Here is a 15,659-nt window from a genome sequence, read left to right as displayed (position 1 = left end):
TGATATCTATAATTTACATATTGCATTCAGGACTTTGTGTAGTATTTTGTACTAATTGTGTTATACTTTTACCTTCCAGAGCTACCAGAACTGGATTTTAGTGTACTCCAGGATCTACCAAAGGATTAGTGTACAGTGTAATAGTGTTTAGTGTATAATCTAACCTAAGGATTAAGTGTAGTACATTGTGCTTTTTATAGTGTCACAAGAGTTTAATAAAGAATTATACCTTCAAGAACATCCTTTGGCATTGAAATAACCACACTACACATCATGCAATACTTGCATGTCACACCAGGTAAGGTCTCTCTAACTTTTTCTTAGTTTAAGGCATATTTCCAAGTGTCGTTCCGGCTTACGACGATTTTCGGCTTACGACGCGCCTCAAGAAACGGAAACCCCCGTCGTAACCGGGGACTGCCTGTATATATATATATATATATATATATATATATAATATATATATATATATATATATATATATATATATATATCACATATACATATACAGGCAGTCCCCGGGTTACGACGGGGGTTCCGTTCTTGAGACGACGTCGTAAGCCGAAAAATCGTCGTAAGCCGAAATCGTCGTAAGCCGGAACGACGCTTGGAAATATGTCTTAAACTAATAAAAAGTTATAAAAACCTTACTTGTAATCCTTTGGTTACACTACATGTTGTTTCCTGTAGTTTTATGTACAACCTGGAGTTATTTTTCATAAAAGAATGCTGGTTCTTGAAGGTAAAAACTATTGTAATCCTCTGGTGACACTACATTCTTGAAGTTTTATGTACAACCTGGAGTGATTTTGCAAAATCTTGAGGGCTACAAGAACAGCTGATTACTATTTACGTATCATATAGACTAATTAAAGTAATGTATCTTTAAATAGGCTTATATATTAGTATCAACAAAACATTTCCTGCCATGAGTCAGAGGCCGTTTAATGAAACGAACACTTCTCTGTCCTATCTGTTCAGAAAATAAACGTTACGTCAATCCCCGAGACCATTGTTTGCCAAAAGCGTTCTTCTCTCTCTCTCTCTCTCTGATCAAATTACATTGGAAACTTGACATACGATTGCCCATAATATACGAATGTTTTGAGATACAACAGAAAAAAATTTGCGAAAATACAAGCTTTGATATACAACGTTTAAATATTGAGATACGATTTGCGATGAGTGTTAGTGTATAGGCGACCGATAAATGGCGTTCAGTCTGTTTGTTTGTTGTCTGCATGTTAAACACGTCGTTGTTTAGTTCGTGTTGTATTTGCGCCTATTTTTCGTGTTATTTTGTCTATTTTATTATTAACCATGGGGTCTCAAAGCTAAAGACAAAGCAGGTGATAAGAAAAAACCCAAGAAAATTATTTCGATGGAAGCAAAACATGAAATTATAGCAAAGCATGAACGTGGCGTTCGTATCGTCGATTTGGCAAACGAAATATGGTCGAAATCCTTCTACAATATCCACGATCAATCAAGCAGAAGGAAGCTATACCCCCAGACCAGTTACATTTGTCTGCCAAAAAGCGTGTCTCTCTCTCTCTCTCTCTCTCTCACTCTCTCTCTGATCAAATTACGTACTGGATAATGTCTCTCTTTGGATATTTCGATTTTGCCAAATATTGAGGGCTACAAGAACAGTGATTACTATTTACGTATCATATAGACTAATTAAAGTAAACGTATCTTTTAAATATGGCTTATATTATTAGTATCAACAAAACATTTATTTACTGCATGAGTCAGAGGCCGTTTAACGAAACGAACACTTCTCTGTCCTTAACTCGGAGCGTCGGAAGACCGCCTCTCTCTCTCTCTCTCTCTCTCTCTCTCTCTCTCTCTCTCTCTCTCTCTCTCTCTCTCTCTCTCTCTCTCTCTCTGATCAAATTACTGGATAATGTCTCATCTTTGGCATTGATACTTGGAATTTGCGTTGCTAATCTAACCAGAAACTTCGTTTGTTATTATTACTGGAAACAAGCAATGATTTTTTCATTATTTGCGCTTTGGACTGTTATATGTAAAACTAGTATGTATTCATTCGCTCGGAAACTAGTTCCGCATATGAGGCGTCACTAAAAAACATAGAAAAATACAACATAAAAAGTGTCGAAAATCATCATAATCTTTCAAATTTTTGTTGTAATCTAACCAGAAACTTATTTTTATTAATATACTGTGCTAAACTATAAAGGATTTTATCATAGTATGCGTTTTTTAAAAGCGTCGTTAACTCGGAGCGTCGGAAGCGTCAAGCGTCGTACCTCGGAACAAGCGTCGTAACCCAGGACGGATTTTTCCATTGAATATTTAAGAAAAAGCGTTCGTAACCTCGGAACGTCGTAAGCCGGAACCGTCGTAACCCGGGGACCGCCTGTATATATATATATATATATATATATATATATAATATTTATATATATAATATACAGTCGGGCCCCCGTATTCGCGTTCTTCGGATTCGCAGACTGTGTCATTACAGCGACTAAGGCTCTTGCTTGACTCCAGTTAATAGGATGGTCTAAATCTCTCATATGTACGAATAATGCATTCGATATTTGCCCAGTTCTCACAGAATATTGATGTTGCTTGAGACGCTGTGAAAGAGATTTGCCAGTCTGTCCGTAATAGACTTTATCACACTTTTTGCAAGGAATTTCATATATGCAGCCTGGAAGATCTTTAGGAGAATTTTTGATTACTAAACTCTTGACATTAATATTGCTAAAAAACAACATTTATGTTAGAAAAAGCTTTAAAATTCTAGGAATATCTAAAAACCTTTCATCATAAGGTAATTTTAGAATGTTATGCTTACTAAATTCAAGTTTGTCATTAGTTGAATAAAATGTTTTTCTAGCTCTTTTCCATGCCACATCTACAAAAGTCCTTGGTTATTTTAGTTTCATGCAATATCATAAATAACTTTAATTTCAGCGTCAATAAACTGCAGCTCTGTAGCCTGCAGTTTATTGACGCTGAAATTGACGCTGACACGTAAAGCCCTTAGGAAACATCCCAGAAAAAACAGAGAATTTAACATTTTTGATGGTGATTTGGAGTAGTAAATGAACAAAGAGGCAATATTAGTTGATTTTCGAAAGACTGAAAAGGTGAAATTTCTATCATTTCTATGGACAGTTACATCAAGAAAATTCAAATTACAATTTCTTTCTTCCTCTACAGTAAATTTTATAGAAGGGACTAAATTATTGAGATTATTAAGGAATTCCTGGAGGTTTTCGTGAACTGGCCAAATACAGAAGATATCATCCACATATCTAAACCAAATAACTTTTTGGGGCAAAATTCTTGGTAAGAGTTTTGTCTCAAAAAAACAAAAAATTTCATGTAAATATTGCTAAGGACAGGAGATAAGGGATTACCCATAGCCATGCCAAACTTTTGTACAAAAAATTCCCCATTGAAACAAAATTTACTATCTTTGATACATAACCTTATGAGACTAATGAGATTTGCTACACTTAAGGGAATGTCATGACTTCACACTCCAAAGGGTCAAGAGGCAAGTCCTCTAAGGAGTAGGCCCGGACTCCATCTGAGCCGGTACCTTCGACGTCCACCGGAGCACATCCGAAGACCCCTGCTTCAACCGGGGACTCTGGTCCCTTCGATCCTGAAACCTTTACTGCAGGGGTTATGCAACAGGTGGGCAACATGGTGGGAGCCATGATGAACGACAGGCTAGACCAGATGCTTGCTCGGATCTCCACCTCGTTTGCAGAATCTGGTCAATTGATCCAAAATATATCGGAGCGACTGACAAACCAGGAAAACTTGCTGGCGGGCCTTAGGGATAATCCCCCAGCAGTTCTTCCTCTGGCAACCGCCGGAATGACTCCGATGCCCGTGAAGGTGCTACCAGGTGGGGAATTTCCCTTGTGTTTTTGGTTGGGAGCATGACAGACTCCTTCCCCATGGTATTGGTGACCTGTGTAGCTGCACGCCCTTCGGATAGCCGAGTATTGGCCTGGTATGTGGCATTGTCCCAGTGAATATAAGAGATCACGGCTCCCCTGTATTTAGGCCTTCAGCAAGGCGACTGTTTAGCCTGAATCATTTGGGCATCCATTCATCCCTTATTCAGTGTGAGGAGCTCTTCCCGAGTATTTTTTTTGTTTGTTATTCTCGTATAGTGAGTCTTTTGAGACTGTTGGCATTTCTTATTGCCGCTTTATATAGTATTGTTATTGTAACTATTAACTGAGTTGGTGTTTAGGCCCTCGCAGCCTGATTTATTTCCTTTAGTTATTTTTGACTGAGTTGACCTTCAAAGGTTAGCGTACTTTTATTTATATATATATATAATATATATATATATATATATATATATATATATATATATATATATATATATATATGCCAGTCTTTGTGTATATCTTGTCACGAGTGATGCTGTAATTTTCATTATTTCTTGTGGATATTATCTATTAAGATGTTTGATGCTTGTTATATTTAAGATTTAGTTTATAATTGTAGGTAGGAGAATTAAGTTTTCCCCCTGTTGGTCTCTTCTTTCCTCTCTGCTTAGTTATAAGTATTGGTTTATATTTATGTTGGTGTTGGGCCCATTTTGCTAATTTATGCAGTATATTTCTCAATATTTTCTGTCTAGGGTTTAGTGTTAGTGATTAAGAACTCCTGCGGGAGGAGTAAGGACTAAGTTGTGTCCTGTATAGTCACAAGGCTGACTTTATTATTCTTTTGCTTTGTTTGTTAATAAATATTGTTGAGTTTTCCTGTGTGTTTTTGTCTCCGCTGACTGAATTTATCTGGATTCTTGTGCAAAAGAACTTGCACCCCGGCCCAACAAGGGTCGTAACAACATTGAAATGGTTCTGTATGTATCAAAACATCTAAGAAAGGGAGGCAATTGTTTTTTCCCATTCTAGAGTAAACTTAATTGATGGTACCTCGTTATTTAATTTAGAGAGTAAATCATTTACATCAATACCAGCGGGCAGAACAGCTAAAATATCATCAACATATCTATACCACTTGAAAGGAATATAAATGATATCAGGTAAATAGCGTATTTCAAAGAATTTCACGTACAAGTTTGAGAGGAGTGGTGATAAAGGGTTGCCCATTGCCATGTCAAATATTTGTTGATAAAATTCACCATTGAATATAAACTTACAATCACAAATGCACAACCTAGTGAGTGAAATAATGTGACTTACAGGTAGAGATAATTCATGCGGAGTTAGTTCATTACTATGATATTCAAAAATAGGGTCTATAGGGACTTCAGTAAAAAGAGAACATGCTTTTTGCCACATATGAACAAACAATATGACAGCACATATGCATACAACCACTTCTTCTTACAGGTTTTGACATAGATAAACTGGGTTAAGCATTTGCTGAGGATATGCTCTTATCTGAGCTCATTTATACTCTACTCCATGTAGCAATATTTATCACTATGACACAATATCTGGCCACAACACAAGCACAAAGATAATTCTTTGACATTAGTTTGGTCACCATGGAGTTCTGGATAGACCAAAGAAAAGAACTCCTTGAGGACTCAACAGCAAATACAAAAAAAAGGTTTTTCCTACACCAAAACCTGTTTTTTTCAATGGATATTTAAATATTTCTTAATTATGAGAGAGAGAGAGAGAGAGAGAGAGAGAGAGAGAGAGAGAGAGAGAGAGAGAGAGAGAGAGAATGTAAGCCTGGGGAAAGAAACAGTGTTGTAAGCGCTGCCCTGGTAATAAACCGGTTTTCTCCCCTCCTTATAGGAGGGACCTCCCTATAGTGAACCCTTAAGGGAGGGACTTCCTCACAGTGAACCCTCCCATGGCTACAGCTCCCTAAACCTGTTTTCTCACCTCATTATAGCACCAACAGCTATGTATACTACTCAGAAAAGATATTGAAATGATAGTATGGGGAGCTCCAACTGCCCAATTTTGAGGAATTATCAAATTTTACTTATTGAGAGTTTTCAACTGTTTGGTTTAAATACACATATTCTGAAACAATAATGCTAAAAATATTTTTATCATTGGCTTATTGAGAATTTTTTTCATCGCTTGTATAACACTGTGAACCAGGATTAAGTAAGTTATTCACTGTTTTGGACATTTTTTGTATAAATAAACAACATATCTTAAAATGTTATTGCTAAAACAAATATTTAGACTGGTTCATGGACACATTTGTTCATCACTTTTATGGCACTGTGAATGAGATATGGTTTCCTTTAACCCTTAAAGTTATACATCTTTTTCCAAAAATAAATTTATTTTGTAAAATTATAATTATAGCTCAAATAATATCAAACCCGATAAGAAATAAAATCAGTAACAAATTCCGAGTATATTTGCTGTAAAACATTTTTGTAAATTTACTGAGATTGAAGACGCAGTCATTTTTTTGGATTGTCTTTTCTAATATTTCTTTGCAAAATTACAATTATAACTGAGATACTATGATAAAAGATAAGAACTGAAACAAACAGCAGTCCCTGGGTATATTTATGACCAAATATATAATAAGACATCACATGCAAGAGAGAGGCAGTACTTCCTCCCTTGAAGTCCTGATCACAACTAGCTCATGAGCTGCCTGTTTCTTGATTTTAGCTAGTCTAAAAGTTGCCATTAGTGAATTTATGGGCTACAGAAGTAATGGAAACTCTTTCCCACCCAATTCCTTCAAATCAATAGTGCATAACACTGATCTTCATACGAATGGATCCGTCCACCACCAAAAACCTGTTATTGCTATTCATATGAGGGGATCCATCCACTATGTGTTAAGATCCCATGTTTCAATTCATGATCTTTTCAACCCCTTCTTGGGCCTCTCTACCTCTCATCTTGATATCCATTACTAGCTACACTTTTTGTCTTTCCTCCTAACCATAAGAGTAATCTATTTGGCTCTATTTCACCGTTCATATTCATGTTACTAAATGAAAATCTGCCTTCACAAACCAGGATATCATACAGAATAATTCAAAACTCTGTACCACTGCCAGTATATACTAATCCCTTACTCCCGATCCATGTCCTCCACGAACCTCTTTATGTCCATAGCTACTCCTCCCAACTCTACCATTCATAAAGCACTACTATTATGTCAGTATACATGTTTTCAGAAGATATAACAAAACAATAGCAAAATTGAATTTGGAAAAACTACATATTTATCATACACTATTCCCTTTCTTCCCCAATACAGTACAAACAGCCTTATCATTTCATCTACAAAATATAAATATGAAAACTTGCAAAAATAAATATGAAATTAAGAACTCACCCACTGATATTCCTAAAGCAGCAGATTTCCCACGACCTCTTCCAGCTGTAAGCGCAACTGTAGTCCGTAAGGTCTTTTCTGTAATAGCTACAATGAACTGGAGGACACTCTTAGCCTGTATACAGAAAAGATGGACAACATCAAGCAAGAAACCATCAATTACTTATGATTTCTTAAAAGCAAAATTTTCTTAACAGTACAAACAAATTCTTACACCAGCCGTTATGCATTACTCAACTATTCAAATGTAAAAATAAATAAATAAATTTGAAACATTTCTAGTTCCACCTGGATATATGTGCATGACACCATTGCATACTCATGACAGGTACTTAGTTTCAATTTTTGAATTCTCTGACCTCATTTAAGAGAGATAAAGGGACAGGAGGACAATTTGTGTAATCTAATGGGTATGCATTTAAAAAAATTAATTTTGCTTTTGGAAATTACATTTTTTTTCAAAAAACCCACTACTTTACATGAAGCTTAAACCTGAGTATGTATTCAGTTAGTTTGAAATGTTTGCCACTACCTTCTAGTACGATAAGAAATAGTGGGTAGGGTATAGTGCATGCAAATTACTGAAATAAAATTGAGAAGCATCCAAAAGTTCTCAGGACTAACAAGGGGTCATGGATTGGACTAAATTGAAAGATCATGGATCAAACACTGTAGCAACACTTATCAAAATAATTACAGCATAGATACAATCACCCCTAAGATTGATAACATCTGGCTTGTCACAACTATAAGCCCAACTGAAAAGATTAAGACTTACAATTTATGCCACACTGATAAAATTCAACAAATATGGAAGATCTCTGAGAAGCAGCATTTTAAATCTCATGACCTTCTACTTTAACCTGGAATGTTTGATCAACGTCAGCTATATGCACTTACAATCACTTGCTTGGGCCAAAAATAGAAATTTTTGTAAATGTACTTACCACCATTCAAGACTATTACTGCATAGTACCTCGTACATCAAGGTGGTATGCACATACTACCAATCTTCCTCTTTTCAGATCTAGACCTCAAACGATTAGGTTGTGGTTTGAAGGGTTTGGAGCAAAACAAACAGTACGAGCAGTCCCTGGTTATCAGCGAGGGTTCCATTCAGACAGCTTGATATTAAGCAAAAATCACTGATAACCCAAAATCAGCAATTTATGGTGCTTATTGATGCCAATAACTGGATTTTGGTGCCAATAACTTGTTAAAGTCGCCTCTGTTAGGTACATATCAGCGCCGATACTCTACTATCGACACATAACCTGAAATCAGTGCATTTTGGCTTTTGGCAATTTTTGGCGCCAAACAAGCACCATAAAACCAGATGGCCGATAGCCAGGGACTGCCTGTATTGGAGATGATTGGAGTATATTACTAAGTACTCAAAGGTGGTACACACTGCCAGGCATATGATGAAGCGAAATAAACATTATTACTGGCTATCTAGATTCAGAAATTTAGATGTATACTTTGTAATATACAATTGCCCACGCTATTCGCAGACTCGCAATTTTGCTTATTTTTCTATGGTCCATATATACAGTATAACCATTATTCACAGGAAATTCACCTATTCGTAGTATTTTTCACCGAGAAATCTTCACAGATGACTGTACTTTCATATCATTTTTGTGACTAAATGCCCTTTGTGATAAAACTACTAAAATACTCGGTGTCAAAACAGCCAGTTCTAAGAATTTTTAGAGGGGTTTTAAGTATTTGCGGATTTTAGCTATTCACTGGGGGGTGTCTACTGTACACACATACACATATGTATAATGATGACAAAAATTTAGTATTTGGAAATGAGTAAATCTCTCTGAAATAAATAAAGAAGTGTTACAAGGCAACACTCAGTCACTCACTTTGTGCTTCTGGGGAGGTTATGGAGTACGTCGTCAGCTCTGATGCTCTCTCTCTCTCTTCTCTCTCTCTCTCTCTCTCTCTCTCTCTCTCTCTCTCTCTTTGTCAGCATCATGCAAAAAGTAAAGCTACTTTACATTAAATTAGTAAAAATCTAGCTACTGATACATGAATGATAAAATTTTCCAGACTCTGATGTTGTTGCTGGGTAGTCTCTCTCTCTCTCTCTCTCTCTCTCTCTCTCTCTCTCTCTCTCTCTCTCTCTCTCTCTCTGTCAGCATCATGCAAAAGGTAAGGCTACATGAACAGTAAAATTACTTTACCTAAAATTAGTAAAAATCTAGCTACTGACAATTTTTCAAGTATTTGATACATAAATTACAAAATTATTTTATAACAATAAAAATCTCACTTGCCCACAAATATAATCCATGTTATTTCCTCCCTCTCTCTAGTTTCTCCCTCTTGTATTTTTCCAGTATTGATACGCGAATTACAAAATTATTTGATTAAAAATAACAGTACTTGGAAACACATGTAATCTCCCTCTGAAATACAGCAGACCCTCATATTTGTGGGGGATGGGTGCCTGAACCCCCCGAAAAGCTAAAATCCGAGAACCCTTGAAACTACTCTAAAAATGCTTACAACTGCCTATTTTGATAGTTAAAAGACAAAAAAAAAAAAAAAAAAAAACTCTAATAGTTCCCCTCTAAAATGCTTATAAGTACCTAAGTATTTTAATAGTTCTATCACAAAAAGTGCATTTATTCATGAAAATATATGAAAATTTAGTAATTTATGAATATTTCAGTGCAATATACTGCAAATAGGTGAATTTTCTGCGAATAATGGGTATACATAGATTATAGGCCATAGAAAAGTCCACGAATAGGCGAGTATGCGAATACAGAGGGTTTATGGTAGATGAAAAAGTGTTACATGGCAACACTCACTCATGGTATCATGGTGGCGAGGTGGAGAGGACCGCCATTTCACAGTTCACAGTAGGTTCTCCAGTATTTTGTACGACAGTATCTTTTTAATTTATTTTTTTTAATTTTTATTCTGAATATTCAAGTTTTTTTTTCACTCTCAGTATAGTTCCGCGTTTTACGTAATCTCTTGTAACTTGTCTTTACTCTTTTATGATTTACAGTTAACTTAGGTTTTTATGTTCCTTTTTTTACTTTGTGTTGTGTATTTTATGTTCCTTTTTTACTTTATATTATGTATTTTAAAGAGTTGTAATATATTTAGATATAGTCAATCAAGATGGGAAAAGTAATGTATTCCCAAAAGCTTGGCAGTGCCTTTGTTTTATTTTAACGAAATAATAATGTCTGGAATATTACCACATCTTCTGGCTACCCTGTTCCTCCTTAAATTGAAGTTTTCTAGAAACGACAACATACCCAGTGAGTGCTATTTGCTTCACAACTGAACATGAAAGCTATTTGCTTTACAACTGAACAAGAGAGATACTTGCTAACACATATGTTACTCCTGATTTGGCAGCTATGAAAGGCAATGCACTAGAGAAAACATAGAATTGCTTGCAAACTTACCACTGAAATTTTGACCCTGAACAGTAAACAAGCTTATGAAAAAAAAAAGGATTACGTATATTCACATCAATCTGCCAATCACGATGAGACGAATAATTAAATATGATACCTACTTCTCTACCAATCATTATCAGAAGAATAAGTACAAATTATGACTGCTTATTGCTCTTTGCAAATCACCAGAAAACAAGCACCTGCCTCTTAATGAAAAAACTAAGAAATATCATCAACATGATTTCCACCAACACCTTCTTAGACTTTAAAGCCTCTTCCTTAATGACAAACTCTAGGAATATCAACATGATTTCCACCATTACAGTCCTAGACATTAAAGCCTCTTACCTGATCTAGTGTTTTACATAAGTCAACAAGAATTCCAATTGGAGGGTTTCCCTTAAGGGACTCTTTAAGATCCCTTAGTTCTTGTTCCTGTGGCAAAAGTGGATCATCAGCTGATGGTTTTGGGACAGGCTGCAAGTCTTTGAGATGAGATGAAAGTGGAAGAATACGTAGCTGATCATCCAAAACAGCACATGTTGAACAGGAAGGTAGAGAGAGAATAAATCTGAAATATAAAGCCCACAATATTAGTCAATACCTCCTGATTTCACTTGGTTCAGAATATCTACCTTTAAATCAGAATGTTGAAAGCTAATTTCATGATTAGAATACTCTATTTCCTACTGAGTAAGATTTCAAATAATCACTAGAAAGACTCCTACCTTAACTTCTGAGGTTCCGTAATAAAGGGTTATAGTACACAATTGCTGTCTGGACTTATCTTTTTTTTACATAAAATACCTTGACCGACTTCCTTACTTCACTCTTCCCATATGCATACAGTAATACTTTATTTATCTGAATTAATAGAACCAATGGTCAGTCAGATATGGGCAAAATCCAAATAATGGAGTAAAAACTAGAGATGTTCAAGGGTAACTGCACCCTTTCTCACCCAAAGTACATGACATTTCTGTAGGCAGATAGCCTACCTGTGTTATCCCGCAGCCTACCATGGTTTTATGATCAGTAACCCTCATAGTCAGGGCCTCTTTTCCAAAAGACAGTTGTCAAAATATGTTCATTTTACTCAGGAAAAATTTTTTTCTAACAACTCTTATTTTAACCCTTAATGGATGGATACCTTCATATGAGTAGTAAAAAAAAGTTTTAGGTGGTGGATGGATTCACTCATGGTGAGCATCAATATAATGTGCCATCAATTTGAAGGAATCATTTGGGGGGGAGGGAGAGGGGAGGTTTCAATACTTCTATAGCCCATAAATTTACTAATTGCCACTTTTAGACTAGCCAATAGCAAGGAAACAGGCAGCTCATGAGTTAGTTGTGATCTTGATTTCAAGGGAATTTGTACTGTGCCTCTCTCTCACATGACACCTTTTTATAAATTTGCTCATTAATAATATACCCATGGGTTGCTCTTGGCTTTAGCTCTTATCTTTTATGATAAATAGTATGTCAGTTATAATTATAATTTTGCAGAGAAATATAAAAAGAAATAATAGAAAAGACATGCATAATCCAAAAAATATACTGATTTTTTTTATCTCAATAAAATGACATATTTTACAATAAATATACTTAAAATCTGTTACTGATTTTATTTCTTATCTGTTTTGATATTGTATGAGCTGTAATTAAAATTTTACAAAACAAAATAAATTTATTAATAAGAAAAAACATGTATAACTTCGTAAAATTTACAATTGTCTTGTAAAAGAGGCCCCACAAGGGATTGTAAATAGTCATTTTAAACTTGTGGAAGGTAGGGAAAATTTTCTTATAATTTTTTTCTTACACCATGTGGATATCTTCCTCTTTCTATTGAAGTGTTTTCCTTACATTGGCTGGCCTCAAAGTTTAGTTGGCCTGGGGAGCTGCATATTGATTTATTACCCTGTCAATTAAGGGTTAAATTGGCTGACCTGAAAGTTTTAACCTGGGGTGCTGCATACTGATTGTTTAGTCCTGCTCTTAAGGCAACAAATCCCAAGTATATTTACTATAAAATATTTATAAGACATCCTGGGATGGAAACCTGCAGTACATTCCCCTCTGATATCCCAAGTCAAGCTAATACAGTTGGCGTGTCAGAGTTGCCAGAAGTTATTTATAGTCTGAACACTTTTCCCGCAAAATTTGATCAAAACGTATTCACGTTCTCAAGATTTGTGGATTCACCTATTCGTAGGTTTCTATAAGGATATCTGCCAATTGTTCCTGGAAAATTTGCATGTTTGCATTATTTTTCACCAATAAATATTCAACAATTATATTTTCAAGTCAATTTCATGACTAAATGCACTTTTTCTGATAAAACTATTAAAATATTCAGGTAAAGGCATTCTAAGAGGGGGTTTCTTGTGTTTAAACTAACAAAATAGGCTGTGCTAAGCATTTGTAGAGGGGTTTGAAGTATTTGATGAGTATAGCTAAGTATTCGCAGATTCTAGCTATTATTGATGGCGTCTGCGACCCAATACCTGCCAAATTATGGGGCGTCTTCCATCCACTGTGTGTGCGTGTGTGATATATATATATTATATATTATATATATATATATATATATATGTACATATATATATATGTGTAATAGATATATATATATATATATATATATATATATATATATATATATATATATATATATATATAATAATATATAGATATAATATATATAGATATATATATATATATATATATAACATACATATATATATATATAGGATATAGTATATATATATATATATATATATATATATATCATATATATATACCATATATATATATATATATATATATATATATATATATATATATATATAATATATATATATATGTATCATATATATATGTATATATATATATATATATATAGTATATATATATATATATCTATATATATATATATATTACAGTGGGCCCCGTATTCGCGTTCTCCGGATTCGCAGATTTTTTTCTGGACCATATCTAACCATTATTTGCGGTGAATTCGCCTATTCGCGGGATTTTACGACAATAAATAAGCACTAACTAGTATATTTTGATGTTATTTTCATGCCTAAATACATTTTTATGATACAAAAACGATTTACTCATTTTAAAATATTAATATTGATCAATACTGTATTAGTAAGTTTAATAAGATTACATGATATCACATAATAACTAATAATTCTCTCTCTCTCCCTTACCGGGATGTATGCTTTTTGTGTGATAAATGATTTACTAATTTTCTAATACAGTGGTACCTCGAGATACGAAATTAATCCGTTCCGAGACGGCCTTCGTATCAAGAGTTTTTCGTATCTTGGAACACATTTAACATGTAAAATGGCTAATCCGTTCCAAGCCCTAAAAACCAAAAAACACCCCAGGTAAAGTTATATTTCCAGGCCTAAAACACATGTTCTTGGGTTACGACGGAAGAAATATGACTCCAAAAAGGCAAAATACTGTACAATACTTGAGTATTATCAACTGCATAATAATGTTCAAACCCATTTTTATTGCATATATTAGGACTTTGGCATATGTCCCTTAGGAATAAGCCTAGCCTATGTTAGCGGTTGCTACTGCAGCCTAGTCTATGATTCTGACATCTAAACCTAAGAGCTAAAAGCTTAGAATATGCCAATAAAATGTATAAATAATCAGTATGTACTCATTTCAAATAATTATTAATTAATCATTAACTATAATACACAAACAAACAAAAAACAAACCATTCAATCGATTGTTTACATTCAGATCTTACCCGTCTTACGAGTATGGAACGAGCGCCAAGCAATCATTTTTCCTAGCACACAGTAAGCCATAAATTGTCATTAGTATCTCTCTTCAACTACTGAAACTACCAAACAGTATAATAACCATTCATTTCTATTCTTTATTCTATCTTTACCTAATGTTTTTTTTTATTAATGTATTGCATGAATACTAAGTTTCTCAATTTACAGCAACCTTTTACCAATAGAATACTTTAAGCACAAGGGGTAGATGCTGACCAATAGGAGAGCAGGACCTTATGGGGTGACTAGCATCAGGAACCAATGGGAGAGCGGGAGGATGGTGGCGAGTTTACTCAGTTGGCAGCGCTGGAGTTTTAAAATTGTTCTCGGTGGTCCGGGTGAATCTCGGGACTTATAGCAACAACCTTTCGTATCTTGAAAACTTTTCGTATGTAGAGCAGTAAAATTTTTCGTATTGGGTTTCGTAACTTGGATTTTTCGTAAGTTGAGCCTTTCGTATCTCGAGGTACTACTGTATTAATATTAGTGTAAAGAGCAATTACTTCAAGAAAGAAAATACTACATTGAATTAGTAAGATTTTAGTTTATAAATTTCAAAAATTATGTAAGAATGAAGGAAATCCCAGTCTTCACGCATCTTTCTTTCGAACTCCAGGTCTCTCTCTATCTCTCTACTGAGATGAGAGATTTTTATGGTACACATATGTATACAGTGGTCCGCCCGTATTCGCGGGGGATGCGTACCACACCCCCCCCCGAATAGTTAGAATCTGCGAATGTTTGGAACCCCTATAAAAATGCTAAAAACAGCCTATTTTGTTAGTTAAAACTTAAGAAAAACCACTAAAAATTTTCATACTTGGTTTTTTTAATAGTTTTATCACAAAAAGTGCATTTTATGATGAAATTGATAACAAAAACCAGGAATTTGTGGATATTTCTCAGAGAAAAATACCGCGAATGCGCGAATTTTCTGCGAATAATGCAGGGAAAGGTTCCCGAGAGAAATCCGCGAATGTGTGAGTCCGCGAATCCGGAAAACGCGAATACGGGGGTCCACTGTAACATGTTTATTAATATTTTCATATAATAATAATAATAATAATAATAATAATAATAATAATAATTGTAATTG

The 15,659-nt window shown here is 34.6% G+C and overlaps 1 protein-coding gene across 2 annotated transcripts in view; it reads right to left on the bottom strand.

The window, feature by feature from the left end:
- LOC135218377 (RNA cytidine acetyltransferase-like) overlaps positions 1-15,659 on the bottom strand; it is a 558,384-nt gene that overhangs the window by 417,193 nt on the left and 125,532 nt on the right. For both annotated transcript variants that reach the window (XM_064254646.1, XM_064254647.1), the window contains exons 4-5: positions 11,094-11,316; positions 7,309-7,423 (exon numbers count right to left, since the gene is read on the bottom strand). In XM_064254646.1, the coding sequence (XP_064110716.1) occupies positions 7,309-7,423; positions 11,094-11,316 (338 nt within the window). The remainder of the gene's footprint in view (positions 1-7,308; positions 7,424-11,093; positions 11,317-15,659) is intronic.

Source organism: Macrobrachium nipponense, chromosome 9 (assembly GCF_015104395.2).
Source record: "Macrobrachium nipponense isolate FS-2020 chromosome 9, ASM1510439v2, whole genome shotgun sequence".
Lineage (NCBI taxonomy): Eukaryota > Metazoa > Arthropoda > Malacostraca > Decapoda > Palaemonidae > Macrobrachium > Macrobrachium nipponense.
This window is presented reverse-complemented; position numbering and strand designations above follow the sequence as displayed.